General features: G+C 36.8%; 1 protein-coding gene across 1 annotated transcript in view; it reads left to right on the top strand.

The window, feature by feature from the left end:
* The first annotated feature begins 446 nt into the window (after positions 1 to 446).
* PTBP2 (polypyrimidine tract binding protein 2) overlaps positions 447 to 17068 on the top strand; it is a 54212-nt gene continuing 37590 nt past the window's right edge. The window contains exons 1-2 of the mRNA XM_009290453.1: positions 447 to 475; positions 14297 to 14372. Of these exons, the coding sequence (XP_009288728.1) occupies positions 14351 to 14372 (22 nt within the window). The 5' untranslated portion in view covers positions 447 to 475; positions 14297 to 14350. The remainder of the gene's footprint in view (positions 476 to 14296; positions 14373 to 17068) is intronic.

Genomic DNA, 17068 nt, shown 5'->3' with positions numbered 1-17068 from the left:
CTAATTTCAAAAAATGTGTTAATTGCTTCCTGCTGTAAGATCTGTAGGGTAGGCTATGTTGCTGAACTAGCTGTCTAGTTAATAGGGGTGTGTAAGAAAAGTTCTGTACTTTTAAATTCTTTTATTTTCACCCTATGATCTCATGTAGTCCAGAAACCCGAGTTTCCTAAATAAATTTCCTGGCAGTCCTGCTTTGGAGTAATGTTTACTTGAAACTTTGGACTCTTTTGAAGAAGCCTATAAGCTGGGGGAGCTCAGTGGCTTTTGTAGGTTTCTTTTGTGCTTCCCCTCAGTCCTGCTGTGTTCTTAGAACATATTTTCTTGATTGGGGAGGTTGTTGGCTATTCCAATTCCTCGTTATTTTGGCATTGCAATACATTGAAAAGTTGGTTTTATGAGGATAAATTGGTTGACTTGTGTTCTTGTTTTTTTCTTTTTTTACAGCATTGTCACTGATGTTGCAGTTGGTGTGAAGGTAGGATGTACGCTTAGCAAATAAGGGGGCAAATTGTTGATACAAAATGAACTACTTTAAGCATCAGTAATTGCAAGTTGTAAGATTTTAACTAGTCATTGTCAGCTGATATTTAGTCAGCAGTATATGCTTTATTAACCAAAAATCCCTGGAGGTAAATTGGAGGCTCTACACAAAAGACTTTTCTAGGCACTGAACTGTAAACAGTGGTTCTAGATTAATGTAGTGGTGTCACCTTCTTACTTTAAAGCTTAATTTTGCAGATTTTTTTCAAAACAACGCTTTCTCATTGTTGCATGGTGACTGTAAAAGACACGTTTTCTTTTCTCCCCCGCCCCGCTCCTTTTTTCAAAACAGTTACCACTGAAGTTTCAAAAAGAAGTGACTGTCTGTAATAGGACACAAAAATATGGGAGATAGAATTTGTTATGTAGACAGAGAAGTGGGCGTTCGCTTTGCTTTACTTTTTATTTCTCAAGCTCAGTTATGAATTTATCATTTGTTATAACAAGGAAAGAGCTTCCAAATGGTTGTTAATTTACTATTTATTTCACTTTCGTATTCAAATCTGTTGCAGGAATTAGATCAGTACTTCGTAGAAGCAGACTGAGAAATAATGAGAATGCAAAGATATATGGGACACGGGAACTTTAGGTTATGTTAATGAATGCATGCAAGCAATTCTATTTCAGTGGTAGAAACGTAGAAGTTTTCTAGTGCATACAGTTAAGTCTCCATTTTGTCCAGGGACTTTGTAGCTATACTATGTAGCTGCCTTTTCACCTGAAGCTGATCTATGTTAACTGCTTGGTAAGCCAGGTTTTGTCTAGTAAAGCTCTTTGGCTCAGATCCAGTATTGGTCCTGCTGGATTTGGACTAGTTCTTATATAATACAGCTAGCCTGTAGATACGGCAGCTATTTTGTCAGATCTACCTGTATTATGTTTCTGAGCAAGCTTGCTTCTAGGAGGAGCTATAAGAAGTCAGTTATATAGGTTCTGGACCCATCTGGCTCCACATGTTTGTGCAGTATTGGATACAGGCTTAAAATCACTCCCTGAATCAAGAGGAAAGTGTAGTTATTAAAGTACTTCTGTGGGAGCTAATCCCAGTCAGAAGTACGAACTGGCATGATTGTCTCTCTGTTGTCTGGGAGGAAAAAGTGTTAATTGATTAAAACTTTAGGAATGTATTTAATAGTTTGGAGGAATACCTAAGGAAGTTCAAGTCTTTTGGAAGTAAACTGCCCCACGTGAATAGCTTTGGGGCAGAACAATTTATAAATTGCCCTTAATCATGTCTACTGAAGAAGCAATTTCAGGAAGACCATGTGTTGCTTGAACCTCAAATTCTGACATTCTCACTTCAGGAGAAGTAAATGGATTCAGTATCCTTTTCATTCTTAACTATGAGTGACTGAGAATCTTAGGAGAATTTGAGCGTTCATGAACTATATTGTAAGAATGTAGTGCGATTTTGGAACCATATTTTCAGATACTAGCCAGGCAATGAAATAAAGACACTTCAGATGACGTAACTGCTTCTTTCTGTTGATTGTAGAAGTTATATTATGAATATAATATAAGAAAGAAGGCAAGACAGGTGTATCAGAGGTAGTGATTAAAATAAATACAAGGAAGGGCACAGAAGTGTCAAAAAGGTGTGTTCTTTGCCGTGTAAAAATGGGCTTACTCTCTGGATTTTAAAAGGAAACAATCCATTTGTGCACAGAAGTAGTGGGAATAAAATAAAAAGGATGATGGTTTTCTGAAGAAAGCTGTTAAATACGGGAGGAGTAAACTGGATTGTATTCTGGAGCTTCTCTAATTATCTCAAGATACTAATAAGAATGGAAAATGGAACTTCTCGCTAGTTGATATATGCAGTTTGGGTAGCAGTCTAATGCTAGCATCAGTCGTGTTTTCTGGAAGGCCATGTGGAACATTTGTCCTTTATGTTCTCTGGTGACTGTTCATTGCTCTTGATGAACTGATGTTTTAAAGTTGAGGAGTGCTTTACCTCTAGGTGGTATATAAACAACTGGGAACGTTCATCTTGCCTTTCCTTGGCTGTTACCTTTTCTTTGAAGTGCTTGGGAATGTGTAGGGAGCAAGTTTTGAGCCCAGGGAGTTGCATCAGCAGTTTTAATGCTCTTTCGACACTGCTTTTATTGTGACTGGATGGCCGTGGGAATTGGGCAGGGATTTACCTGTGTGAAAAGAACTTATCCAGGATATTTATTTGACCTGATGCTTTCTTAATATTTTGCACCTACTGTATATATGCTGATCAGTTATACAGCATGTTTGTGATACATTCAATTATACCTGGAGAAAGGGATTGTGACATACGGCCGGGATTGTGACGTATGACCCTTCTGTTTGGACAATTTGCTCTATTTTATCATCATCAGTCATGTTGATACAAATTTGAAAATTATATTAACTATTGTCTGGCTGGTTTATCTCTTTGACAGAAAAGTGAACGTTAGTTATATTGTTTAAACCCATTCGTAAAGGAGTAATAGTAGAAGTTAACTACTGTAGTCTGGGAATTGTCTCTGAATTAAGAAAGGGCTTTTGAGCTTTGGGGACTGCATGTGGGCAAGGCAAGTATAAAGTAAAAGGAATACTTGCTTATAATGTTTTATTAACATTTTTATATTCTCAGAGTTACCTGCCAATAAGACTGCTAAATTTGAAGCTATTACCATGTATTTGTGCTGTGTGCTTTGATTTGATTTAAAACATTTTTGTTCATCAAACTGTCGAATGTTCAATCTTGATTTTATTTATGTGTTGAGTCACCAGAAATTAACACCAAAAGCTGAGGAAAATATAAAACTCAAAACGGAGGTGGAAAAAATGACAAATACTATTTGAAAACTTGGTTTACGTAGAGTAAATGCAGGGATTTGCGCAACTCAAAGTATGCAGTGGGAGCACGCTGCCCAGCTAGAATCTGTCAGAGGAGCAGTGTGCTTTAATTTCTGAAAGCATTAGAACATGTCAAAACCCAGTCATCTTGTAAGTATGTATGAAATAATTCATATTTGATTTGGTCTGTAACGTCTTGTTTTGCTTACCTAGAATTCATGGAGGCAAGGAAATGTCACTCTGCACACAGTTCACCCCTTACGTTACAATTTACAAAATAATATGAAAAGAATGAGCTTTAACTCTGTGTCTGATGTTACTTTGTGAACTCCTGTTGTATATAAGCAGTTTGTGTAAAGTATTTTTGTAAAGTTTTTTTTAATAGAACAGAGCTAAGGATTCCGATAATGATAGTATATTACATAGTTCATGAATTTTTTAAATTTTCAGTTTCTTAAAGAAATTCTATACATTTTAAATTTATAGATTTCTTCATGCATAGTTTTAAAAATTGCCATATTATATAAAATGTTTGCTTTTTTGTTTTAAAAAGGTACATCTCAGTTGCTCTGTTTTTATTACATGAGGTCCTTAGTCACTGAAAATGAAATGGCCTGCTAGTTAGCTTCTAGTCGCAAACTTCTCATTGCTCACTGGCTATATAGGTTTGAGTATCATAATCTAATAACTGTAGTTTGAATCGCTGTCTTGTGTTCTCCTTACAGTTGTGATGCTTTAATCTGGATAAGTAAACTGATTTGGCACTCGGAGTGTTAGAGCCTTTTTCAACTGTTGAAGTGAATGTATGAAGTATCTAATGTATCTTTTCTCTGGAGTAATTAAAAGAGTCTTCGGAGGGGTATAAAATGTGATGTAAAGAATATACATCACAGGTGCAGGGAATAACTTAGGTGAACTTTTGGTGCATATTGAAGATGAGAGTTCTCTTACTGTATTTCAGTGTGTGCCACTTCAGTCTAGTGTATCATCTTTCTCCTGGATGGCATGCATAGCTGTGCAGTAAATGGGGCCTGAATAATTGAGTGACTGATTTTGTGTATGTGCCTTGCACGTTTCAGAATGGCTGAGGTGTACTTCTACCTGACAGGAGAAAAGAAGCAGTCACTCCTTCATGGATGCAATATTTGGTACATAGCATTTGGTAATTTGTGACATTGACACTGCTTTGGGCTACGCTGGCTAAAAACTGAGCTTCAGCTGCCAAGTGCAGACAGCCCCAGTTATGCCTAGGGGGGAAAACTCGTATATTCCTGTAAACATAGCTTTGTAATGTTTAAAGATGTGGGAACGGCCTTTTCCCCCAAAAGTCAGGGCATCAGCCTTTGCAGTATGCTTAAGAAAAGAAGGAATTCTTGGTGTGTTTTTAGTTGGTCACGTTAGGGTTGGGTAGAAGATGCTAAGAAGCACTGTCCTAGTACCTTCTAATAGTTTCCCGAACAGCGATGTGTCACAAAGTCCCCCTTTTTCCTGGTTGCTGAAATTTAACATGGGGGAATATAATAGTATGGGAGAAGGGCAGTAGCTAAAACCGGCAGAGATACGAGCTCATGGAGAAAAGGAAGAGAGCATAAAGTAGTATTGTCTGTAAGTACTCTTGAAGCATTGTCCACTCTTTTTTTTTTTTTTTTAACTCAAGTTCTGAGGGGTAATCTCTTCTCTTAAAAAATTACAGAACACTGACCCTTTTTTGCTAGTAATAGCTGAGACTTTCCTTGTGGTGGAAACAAATATTGTGGATATATTGTGACTTTTTATTTGAACTGTACACTGTATAATGAAAATATGTGTAGAAAAAAGTCAGTTAGAAATTCTAGCAAGACGTCAGAAGATAAGTTTAGACTAAACTTAAGAAATGTGAAAACGCATTTAAATAGCTTTTTCCTTTCAGTTTCTTCTTCTTTATTCCGAAATCTATGTTGTCTTCACTGTCGTCATTCTAGATACTTAAATAAAAGGGAGGGAGCAGTAGGATAAAAAAAACGTTTGACTCATTCATACAGACACATGCCATGTGATGGTCTGTTTTATTGTATTTAAAATATCAGAATGATAGTTTTGAGCTATCTTTGCATGTCTCATATAATTAGTAGCAGATTGCTAGTAGATTAGACAAAGTGTCTGCTAAGGGCAGTGATATGAGAAAAATGGGTTGTTTGTGAATTGGAGGACCTGTTTTAATTTTGTTAGCTAGGATAATTTTTTAAATCAGCTTTTGTGTTCAATAATACTTAGTCGTAGCAACAGTAGACAGCAGAAAATGTGCAGAACGTTCTAGCAGTGAAGTAAGAATGAAGTGTGACCATGTTCAGAAGTTTAGAACTGGCATCTGGATTGGCCTTTTCAGCAGTGGTACGGGGAACATGTCCTTGGTGACAAAAAATAACTTCTTACAATGAAAAACATCTGCTCTCTTTTTAGCAGTAACTTCTGTAAATTGACCCTGTTTGAAATGACTTTCATATTTATTCCTGGAACAGTCTACTCCAATTCTTTCTTCTTTGTAACTTTGGTTTCTTTCCTTAATGCTCATTCTGCCACCGTACTATCTGTGGGAAAATAAGGACAGCTGAAAATGGAGAGAAAGGAAAAATGTTGAAAAGTAGTTTGTTCTCTGTCGCAAGTATGCATCAATGCAAGGAAGGCTTAGTATACCTATTTGATACGTTTTGATGTCTGTCACTAATTGGGAATCACCTATTTTTCATTTGTAACAGAACACCTATATTTGCATCTTAATTGAGGGGGTTGTAGGAAGAGAAATGTGATCACCTGCACCATCTGAAAAATATGAGCCAATACCAGCATGAAAATACCTTTCCCATTTCTTAGAGCTTTGGGCCATGTTTTCATAAGCAAATCAAGCCGCATTCCAGTTTTCTCTGTCACCAATACTTGTGCAACAAATGTTTGGGTAGCCAGTTCACAAACCTCTCAAAAAAAAAAAAAAAAAAAAAAACGTTTGACTCATTCATACAGACACATGCCATGTGATGGTCTGTTTTATTGTATTTAAAATATCAGAATGATAGTTTTGAGCTATCTTTGCATGTCTCATATAATTAGTAGTAGATTGCTAGTAGATTAGACAAAGAGTCTGCTAAGGGCAGTGATACGACAAAAATAGGTTGTTTGTGAATTGGAGGACCTGTTTTGATTTTGTTAGCTAGGATAATTTTTTAAATCAGCTTTTGTGTTCAATAATACTTAGTCGTAGCAACAGTAGACAGCAGAAAATGTGCAGAACGTTCTAGCAGTGAAGTAAGAATGAAGTGTGACCATGTTCAGAAGTTTAGAACTGGCATCTGGATTGGCCTTTTCAGCAGTGGTACGGGGAACATGTCCTTGGTGACAAAAAATAACTTCTTACAATGAAAAACATCTGCTCTCTTTTTAGCAGTAACTTCTGTAAATTGACCCTGTTTGAAATGACTTTCATATTTATTCCTGGAACAGTCTACTCCAATTCTTTCTTCTTTGTAACTTTGGTTTCTTTCCTTAATGCTCATTCTGCCACCGTACTATCTGTGGGAAAATAAGGACAGCTGAAAATGGAGAGAAAGGAAAAATGTTGAAAAGTAGTTTGTTCTCTGTCGCAAGTATGCATCAATGCAAGGAAGGCTTAGTATACCTATTTGATACGTTTTGATGTCTGTCACTAATTGGGAATCACCTATTTTTCATTTGTAACAGAACACCTATATTTGCATCTTAATTGAGGGGGTTGTAGGAAGAGAAATGTGATCACCTGCACCATCTGAAAAATATGAGCCAATACCAGCATGAAAATACCTTTCCCATTTCTTAGAGCTTTGGGCCATGTTTTCATAAGCAAATCAAGCCGCATTCCAGTTTTCTCTGTCACCAATACTTGTGCAACAAATGTTTGGGTAGCCAGTTCACAAACCTCTCTTGGGAACTTAACCAGGATAAAGCTAAGCTGACACAACAGTGCGTTTCATCTTTTTCATCAGATTTGTACAAAAGCATGTGGTTGCATAAATGCTTGTAGCAATATAGAATTGGGGAGGACAGAATAGGAACAAGTTGCTGGGGCCAGGGAGAAGGTAGGACTGTTGCTTTTGGTGGTAGTTGGTTCAAATGAGGTTGTGGTTTCACAAGCTGTTAATGGGACTGTGATGTTTGATTTAGGGGCTTGGGTGTTTTTTATAGCTGCAAGTACATATAGCTGTTTTTAGCTTTTCGTAAAATCAGTTTTTCTATGAATGTGTAACATGAGTATCGAGTTATAGACAAAATAGCACTAGCACTTTTAATTTATTATTGCCAAATAGCAGAGAATCAAGTAGAAAATACCTTCCTCGTGGATCTTGAGATGTAGAAACTGCTGCTGAAGGACCAAATCTGGACATACAGGTGCCATCATTCCCTAACCAGAAAGCTAAGAACACATCTAGGTGGTAGCTCTAGCAAGTTGTTCTCACCTATTCTAATTTACTACCTGTTATGTACAGCTGCTGCAGAGTAACACTTTCTTTCCTGGTAAAAGTGGAATAGAAAGTCTGAAATGCTGGAATAAATTATCTTGTTTGTGTACTTCTTGCCTGCAGTCTTTCATTACAATTGAAAGTTTGAAGGTTTCCAAATGAGCCTGGGTGGCATGCTTTAAGTGGAGGTTTGATTCTTTACTCTTCAGCTTTCTGGTTTAATAGTCCCTCTTGCTCTTCAGATGCTTCGAGAAATTTGGCTCTTTTCCCCATTGTATTTTGAGAACCTGGAGGCTTTTCAGAGGAATTAAGACTTGTCTCCTTTCAGTCTTAAAGACTTTTCAGATTCCCTTGATCACGCTCTCTCAATTTCTACAAACTTTGTGTGTTTTCATACATTAGGTACATGGCATATACGTACATGGCATATGCGTACAATTGGAAGAAAAAAGAATAAAAGCTTAATTTTCTCCTAGATCCTTCCTTACTGAAAAAATATGAGTGTAAAAATGGTGAAGTTAGTTATTAGGATTTATAAACAATATATGGTTGGCTGAGGACAGCATGAAAAAGACTAGAAGCGGGGAAAAAAGAGAATACAGAGAATAACTATGGAAAGGTGGTCATACTGTGTCCAGTTAACTTCATACTGGATTAAAAGCAAGTGATGTTATAAGTGAGTTATTAAGCACCCATGGAGTTCATGGCCTTATTTGATAAGACTTCATGCTAATACAGTCAAGTAGTGTAGTCTTTAAAAAAAAAAAAAAATCAAGTAGATCTGCTCCTTGTATTCAAGGTTCTGATGAAGTGATGACGAGCTTATAGTTTAAACTGTATGCTTTGTAAAATACCTATGAACCTGCATGGAATTTCTTTTGGATTGTATCTTTGGACTTGGCTTGTCCTGTCCTGAATGAGGCTTCTGTGATCCTGTATGTATGAGAGGTGTAACAGTCTATTCATTAGGTAGTTTGGATTATGTGTTATGACAGTAGTGTGTCTAATCAGAGCGTAAGGCAGATCAGTGTTTCTTCTTCACTAAAGAGTGTGTGAGGGTGTATTTATGCAGTGTTTCATTAAAAATGTAACCTGTTAAAAATGAAGCATTCATTAAATTCTGATCCATCGCATGTAAACTGAACGAAGTTTATAAATGCTGTGTTTGGGGGTTTACGGTGGGTTGTCCTGTTGTTTCCAACATCCAGTCCTCAAAGTTAATTCAGACATTGAATATTGAAGCAGTGTGTTTACAAGTGTGTATCTGTTAGAGGGGAATGTTTAATGTCTGGGTTGGAATTCTCCTATGCTTTTATTCCTCTCCCATACCATCAGGTTTCTGGCTTTTTCTTTTAAATTGTTCCCAGATGTTGTTAGAAATGAAGTGTTTTACAATGCCGTTAGATTTCTTTGAATCATGAGATCTGTCTCCTGGCTTGTCATACCCCTTGGGAAATTCATGCCTGTAGGCTGAGAATGACTGTGGTAAATGCGCAGTGCAGCTAAAGTTCTCCTTTTCTCTTCATCTGGGGGAGGGAGGGGGGAGAGGGGAAAGAAGGGGGGGCAAAAGCATCCTGTTCTTGAGAGAGGTTTGTAATATCAGTGCTTTTGAATACCACAAATGAGAGGATTTATCAGAAAATGTATTTTTCAATATCTTTGAGTGTATTCTTTATCTTTTCTAGTGGGAATTTAAGAAATTATTTTAGATGAGGCTGTTGACTTTTTAACAAAGTGCAGTTTTGTCACTTGTTTACTGTTTCTAGTAGTATTGGTTTTGTGTTCTTGTAGTATTGTAGTGCTTCTAAAAAGCCTTCTGTAATACACTCAGTTTGTTACCTTAGGTTCAGCCATAACTTCTGATCAGATCCTCCATAGCCCTGAATAATTGGGAAAAGAGCTGATAATGTTTCTCTTTCATAAACAATTGTCAAAAAGTCCTTTGATGCTTAAAAGACTAAACCTCTTTGGTAAGTCTCAAGCCAAAGTTGTGACTCTTTGGGTTGTTTTTTTTAACCTTGGATGTAATAAAATCTGGGGAATGTTTGAAATATTTAAAGCCCTATCTGGAATGTGAGGAAAATAGTTGGCAGAGACTTCTAAATAGTATATTTTTGATTAGCCTGGAAGGGTGGTATGACTGTAATGACTTCCTGAAATTACATAGCTACTTAATATAACCTGTGATAGCATGAAGCTTTATAGTAGTCTGTTATTGGGGGTGAGGGATTCTGAGTTTAGGCATGACTGTTAAATCAAGGAGCTAGGAGATTAATTTGCCAAGCTAGGGGCTTTTTCTTTCTCTTTGTGTAATTGATTTCATAAATTGTAGAAGAGACAGAGTATATACAATAACTGTATTTACTTGTAGAAATTAACTGAAATATGGAAGTGGTATCTCCAATTTACAATATATAAAATAATTTTTGTATGTATAATTTTTAAGTTTCTCGAAATACCTATTCAAAGTCTAGGTTGGTATATTCTTCATCTTTTTCTGAAAGTGATCCTACGTGTCAGTTTTACGTAATTCCATTGGTTGAAGCCATACACTAACATGCTGTTTTCACACCACGGATGGAAATGCTCTCATGGGGGCAAGGGTGTGATACCATGGGCTTCATTGAAAGGACAGTATTGACTTTGCAACAAATTTAAGGTTCACTCACTGCAAGAAGTTAGTTTGGCAATTCCCTTGGGTTTTTTGTGTAATAGTATTTTGGCAGATGCTGGTTTCATGAAGAAATGTTCTAGATAGCTCTGATCGGAATAGTGGCTTAGCTTTTATGGAAGATTAATATAGATTAATGTTCTTGACATTGGTAGGAATAGAAATATGGCATTGAAAACTTGTGCTGTGGAGGACTAGCTGTCAGAAGATGACCTATTAATAGTATAATAGCAGTTTGTACTTCTTATTTTGTCCTTTATAATCTCCTTCCCTCATGCTAAAATGGATATTCAATTAGTCTCTACCATGTTGCTATTATAGGAACTTCCTTTGCAGTCTATGATGAAATAAAATCATTGTGGTGTGTGTTTGTTATTTTAACTTAGATTTGGACATTTTTGTGATTTGTGTGTTTCATCTTCAGTCTTGTTATACAATCTCAAACTTGCTTTGATTCTTTAGAACACAGCAGTTTGCACAGATGGGGAAAAGTGTTAAGTGAACATTGCTCTTGGATCTTCCATTCTTCACTGAATCTGATTCACTATGTTTTTCAAAGATCTGAGTTCAGTTTCCTTATCTCTGAAACACTCGATAGGATTTACCTAAATTAGTTTAAAGGTTTCTTTGCTTTGCCTGATTTGACTAGCAGAACTGGCGTGCTTGAGAATAAGACTAGCGAATGTTCAAGAAGCTTGGGAAATGAGTTATGATTCTGAAATTTGTGTGAGAGATAGCGGAGTGATGAAGAGCTTTGCCTTTGGAGCAAGATGCCAGCCCTTTTTGGCTTAGCACCCTCTGAAAGAAGATGCACATAAAAAACAAAGCCAAGCACCCCAAACCACAAATTGAATAAAGTCTTACCTCTGCTGAATAAATGTAAGTAACATAAGTCTTTATGTCTATGCTGTAATTCAGGAGGAGGTGCTTGTGTCACATAGTAGTGCCAGTCTAAGAGTACGCATTGGCTTACTTGAAATGCTTATATTAAATTGCTTTACTAGACAACTGTCATCTTAAGATAACCCTTTTGAAGTAATCGGCAATTACCAGGCAGTTACTGCTTTTGATTTTGTAATTTAACTGCTCTGTGTCCAAGTACATGATGTGTCTTCTGCTGCATAGCTGGTTTTAAAGTTACATACCAAATGAAGTGCAGAGGTGTCTAGGCTGCTTAAGAACCCGTAAGGAAAAATAACCATGTATTTCTAATATGATGATTACTCACACGGTAAGAGATATCTTTGTCTTTTACCAAAAGCTTGGCAAGTATGTACGGGGAGTGAGTTAGCAGAGGTTTGCTAGACATTTGTGATTTCATGGTGAACTGGAAGAACATTCCACACGAACCTGTACATCTGTGAATCAGACTTGTGAACACTGATTTATGAGAAGAAACAAATGTAGAATTTATGATACATGCCAATATAAGGAATTCACATTTACTTATTCTTCTGAAGCAAAACTGCTAAAACTTTTTCAAGTGTAATGACAAAATCTTGTCTCTGAATGTATTCATGAAATGCAAAATGATATGTTTCAAAATGAAGAGAAAACTCTTTTAACTGTTCATGAAACACAAATACAGTAACTGAATATCCACTCTATTGAGTAATTTGTGCTCCTTTTGGATTTTTCTGCTGTGGATTAAGAAATTAACAGCTTTTTGAAAGCCTGATTTACTAGGAACGAGAAGTTTATGTAATCACTCTTGCATTCTGCTAGTCAGCAGTTGCTGATGTAAGTAACTTTTTGAAGCTGAAGAGAACTCAAATTTGAGATATTTCAGAATTGTAAAGTTCCTGCAGGTTTTGGGAAGAGCATTCATTTGGTACTGGGGATGCTTCAGCTGTTTACATAGTAACTGCTGTACTGTTGCAAATCAATGCCTGGCATATTAAGGAAAAAAAAAAATTGCTGCTGAATTATCTTATATGATATTTTATATGTCTTGACTATGAACTGATTCAGTCTCTGCTGCTACTTCTGCCTCTTCATTTGAGCTGTCCAGGCTACAGCCAAGGGCTTCCAAGCAAGGCTAGGTGGATAGCTGCGAGCAGAAATAACTGCAGTTATGACCGAGTGAGCTAATACTGCTGGTAGTCTTGAACTTTGCAATATTCTACCCGTGTAAATGTTATGTTAGAAAAAATAGAACATTAAGGAGAAAGAAGGAATGTTTATGTTTCAACTTACACTGAGTGCCTGGGTTATGTATTATATTTACAGTAGAAAGCAATGTGGTTTGAATAATGGAGAGTTGCCATAACTTCTCTAACTTGTTTCTCAGTTTTGTCCAGCTAAATTTTTCCTTAGTTATATCTGATTAGAGATCTGTTCTTACATGGAGAAGGACAAGACCTGGTCCTTCTCATGGTCCTACCTAACCTTGGTGTTAGGCATTACTCAATTTTAAAGGAAATCTGTTGTTGAATTGATAGGCACAGCTTTGTTGATTGCTATGTACCCTTAAGAGCTTAGAGTATTCAATAAACTGTATATAAAGATTCTTCAGAGCTGATGTTGAAAATGAAGTAAACTTTAATGGCTCTATGTGTGCATACACATATATATATACACTATTTTTAAGAGCTTCTGGATTTCAGGTGTGGATTAAACAAACTTTAACATACTGTTCTGTGTATGGACACACATACAGTGCACTATGATAAAATGGTAAAGGTTTGATTTTTATGCATCTTGCAACCGTGCTGCCTAGAAAGGTGATATCCTCAGGGTAATTTAGTATGCAGTATTGAGGTGCCCTGTAAAACATATTCACTAACTGTTCTTGAGATGCTATTGTAGTGTCCACAACAGAATTAAAAACACATATTTTTATAAAGGTGGGTAGTAACTGTTTTCTTTCCTCATTTCCATTTTAGCAGTGACCTGGATTAGTGTTAAGGGTGCTGGGGAAATACTTTTGAAGTGGGGAAAGAACCAATAAGAAATTAAAGATAATCTTCAAAGGATGTCAGGTTTATTCCCTTTTAAATTTTTTTTTTAATGAAAGATCACCTAAATATTTTGGGGGCTTTTTGAAAGATGAAGTCTTGAGGGATGGAGGGGGTTGGGGGGTAAAAGAAAAAAGAAAAAAAAAGGTGTGAAAAGAAGCAAAAGCCTCTTCAGCTGTGTCAAATGCCCATCTTGCAAATAATTTGAGAGGAAAAGATTATCTTGTACGTTTTCAATATAAACCCTCCTCTGATTTTTGCAGCCCACTTTCGAGTCATTTTCAAAATGACCATTTATTTTATATTTGTCATGTTTTAAGAATTACAGTGAAGATGTAATTCCCCGCCCTAAATTGTGTTTTGCAGGACAAATGGATGTCCCCAAAATGAAAATAGATCATTTTCTATGAAGACAAGTCATTTGTAGTTTCAGCGAGATATAATAATTTAATATATATGTATATTAAAATATTAAAATAAGTGAATTTAAATGTTATTGAAATAGACTAAATATATTTAATTATAATAATATTTTAATTTGAAATGCTGGACGAAGTTATTGTTCAGCAGTTCTCATTGTGTCTGGAGGTGGCTACATTTCAGTGGTGGGTGAAACAACTGTGCTTAAGCTGCTCTCATTTCCAAGATTGCCATGTAAATATACTGCTTTACTTAGATTTCAAGTTGTTGCACTTATCTGAAAAGAGGAAGTCTGCCAAATCTGAATGGGTTTGGTTATGCTTGCTTAAGTTCTTCTAAAGGTTTTCCCTGTCAAACTGACATTTTTAATATCATCTTTAAAAATCACAAAATAGAGGAAAAAAAATCTCTTACTGTCTCTTTCTTTTTAGAGAGGATCTGACGAACTTCTTTCAGGCAGTGTACTCAATAGCCCGAACTCTAACATGAGCAGCATGGTAGTTACTGGTAAGTGATGCCCTTTCAAAGGAGAAATCTATCATTTATACTTGGACTCATTTCCTGTTTACAAGGGGAGAACACTGAAACAAGAATCCGCTGTGCTATAGAGGGATAAACTGTTGACATACATTTTTGTATGACATTTGACGTACATTAGACTGTAGTGACCTTGTATATACTCACAAACCTTGGGTATCTGATAAGAATAATCCTATAAAACAAGAGGCAACTTTCAGATGTCTGTACACTAAATTGTTGGTGGGTGATGGGAAGAAAAATTACACTTGTATTGTACAGCTGCCTTCAAAGTAAGGAATCACAACTACCAGGCAAAGGTAAACAGCTTAACAACTCCTGTATGACATGAGCTTTTTCAGACATCTGCAAGTCTGGACGTTATAAGGAAGGACACTGTGCCAGTTTCATAATATAGTATGGATTCAGGAAAACGGAGTTTTGCTCTGTTCTGGTTTAGACTGCTAAAGCAGGAAACTTCCTTTGCTACTTCAGTCTCAGATTGCAGCAGTAGAATCTCAGAATGTCAGTGCAAAGTGAGCGTGGTTGTTCTTTAGTCAAATCTCTGGTGATGCTGGATAGAAAGGCTTTTCGTGAATTGGCACATACTAAAAGGCCTTTTATTGCAGTTAATGCTTCTGTATGTTGAACGTGCATTGAGTTCCCTTGGAGGGCTCACTTCAGAGGTCTTGCTTTTTCTTTTTCCTTTTTTTTTCCCCATGCGTTTTTTTTTCCTTTTCTCAGAGATGTGGAGGAATTGCTTCATGGCATCAGTGTTGCTGGGCTTTCCAAATAGTTGCCTGGTTCACTGCTTTAAAGAGCCTGATCAATTTTTCCATATTTATGTGCTGAGCAGTATAGTCACTGATATTAGGAGCAGACTTTCCTTTTAATCTAGTAGTAAAAGATTGGGATTCAGGGTGCAATTTCATGTTACGTTTAGGGTGCTGTGGTGGCAGCTGTTGCCAAAATGGGTAGTTCTGTGCTTTCTTATCCTACATCCTTAGCACAAGCAGAGACACCCCCCCCCCCAACTCCACATGCTTCTGCTCCACTCTATGTTGGAGTGCTCATACACTTGCAGAATGAGCTAATCCACATGAAACTGTACTGCCAAAAAGTGTAGTTTTCCCTTGGAGCAACTTACTGATCAGTCATGTGGCTGCACAATTGCTAGATTAAGTGCAATGTGGGGTGGAGGAGTGTGGCAGCAGAAGAGAGGAGAACCACTTCCATTGGCGGTTCTATAACCAAAGGTGAAGAGGTGATACTTCTTTGGAATAGATCAAAAATGCAGTGTAGTGCATTCATAGCCATTTTAGAACCCCAGAACCCTTGTTTATCTCCTCTGCTTTTCTTACTTCCTTCTGGTTCTGAAAGAGGTCCCTCTTCTTGTTTCCATTTTCTTGATGTCCTGGATATTAGTGCTTCAGCAGTTTGCTTTACTTAAATGAGAAACTAGAATGAAAAGGAGTTTGGGTTGTGTATGTGTGAGGGTTTGGATTTGGGCAGTGGGAGGGGGAGGGAGAGCCCTGTTACTAGGACAAAGTCTTGAATGTTACCAAATTTTCCATATATTTTCAGAGAAACTTTTAGTTCAGGAAAACTGAGTGCAAGTTAATTTATCAAAGGAAAAAAAAGTTAAAAGCTAAAGGGAAAAAAATTGAAATAAGAATTATTATAATTTTCAGTTTTCAGAAGAAAAAATACAGAAGCTTGTCTAAGGAGCCTCAAACTTTAAATAGAAATTCTTTTCGCCTCGAAAAGTTCTTAAAATGGAAGAGAGTGCTTTGATTCCATTACGTGGACTTGGGAGGTTGATGTATTTAACAAATACAGATTCTCCTGCCCACCTTTTGTTTCCCCCCTTTTTAAGCTGATCTAGGGTTTGGGGTTTGGTTTTTCTTTTTTTTTCTTTATTGTTACAAAAGAATAAGCATTTGTGAGAGTTTTCAAATGAATTGATTCTTGACATTTTATATAAGTAAGACCTCTTGATATGTCTCTAGGCATCCAGAACCATAAATGACTTCTCAGAAACGATCTTACTAACAGGCAACAGTGGTCCGAGTAGTGGCCTGGTTCCTGTAGTATCAATTGCCTGTTATAAAAGTTTTCATATGAATTGAGTAATATATAAAGGAGGTTAGCAGAAAAATAATCCCAAACAAAAAAAACCCAATCTGAATGCGGTACAATAATTCAAGCCATTCTCTACAGAGGTCAGTGGAAAGGAGGCTGGTTTGGTTTGGGTTTTTTTGTTTTTAAGCAGTTTCTTGGGACTGTGTTCAAATTTCTCTTCTGCCTGCCTGCCTTTGTTAAATAGCATAAAAACCCCTGTAGAATAGGCTAAATCCACAGTCCAGTGTTATTTCTGAATACATCCTCCTATAGCTGTCGTCTTTATCGTGAGCCTGGAAGTACTCTTTCTAGACTTGCATGGTTTACAAGTTCAGATTGTAGACTCAGAAGTAATTAGATCTGAAACGGAAACCCATATGTTAATTTTTCTCTACCCATCTCCTGAAGCCAAATGAGTTCAAGTATTCTTTATGTCCGAATTAATGTCCTCCTCTTGCTTCGGTTCTGTTGTTACTTTTCATAGAGTCACAGAATCATTTAGGTTGGAAAAGACCTTTAAGATCATCGAGTCCAACCGTTAACCTAGCACTGCCAAGTCCACCACT

This window comes from Aptenodytes forsteri, unplaced genomic scaffold, assembly GCF_000699145.1.
Source record: "Aptenodytes forsteri isolate BGI_AS27 unplaced genomic scaffold, ASM69914v1 Scaffold237, whole genome shotgun sequence".
NCBI classification, from domain to species: Eukaryota; Metazoa; Chordata; class Aves; order Sphenisciformes; family Spheniscidae; genus Aptenodytes; species Aptenodytes forsteri.
This window is presented reverse-complemented; position numbering and strand designations above follow the sequence as displayed.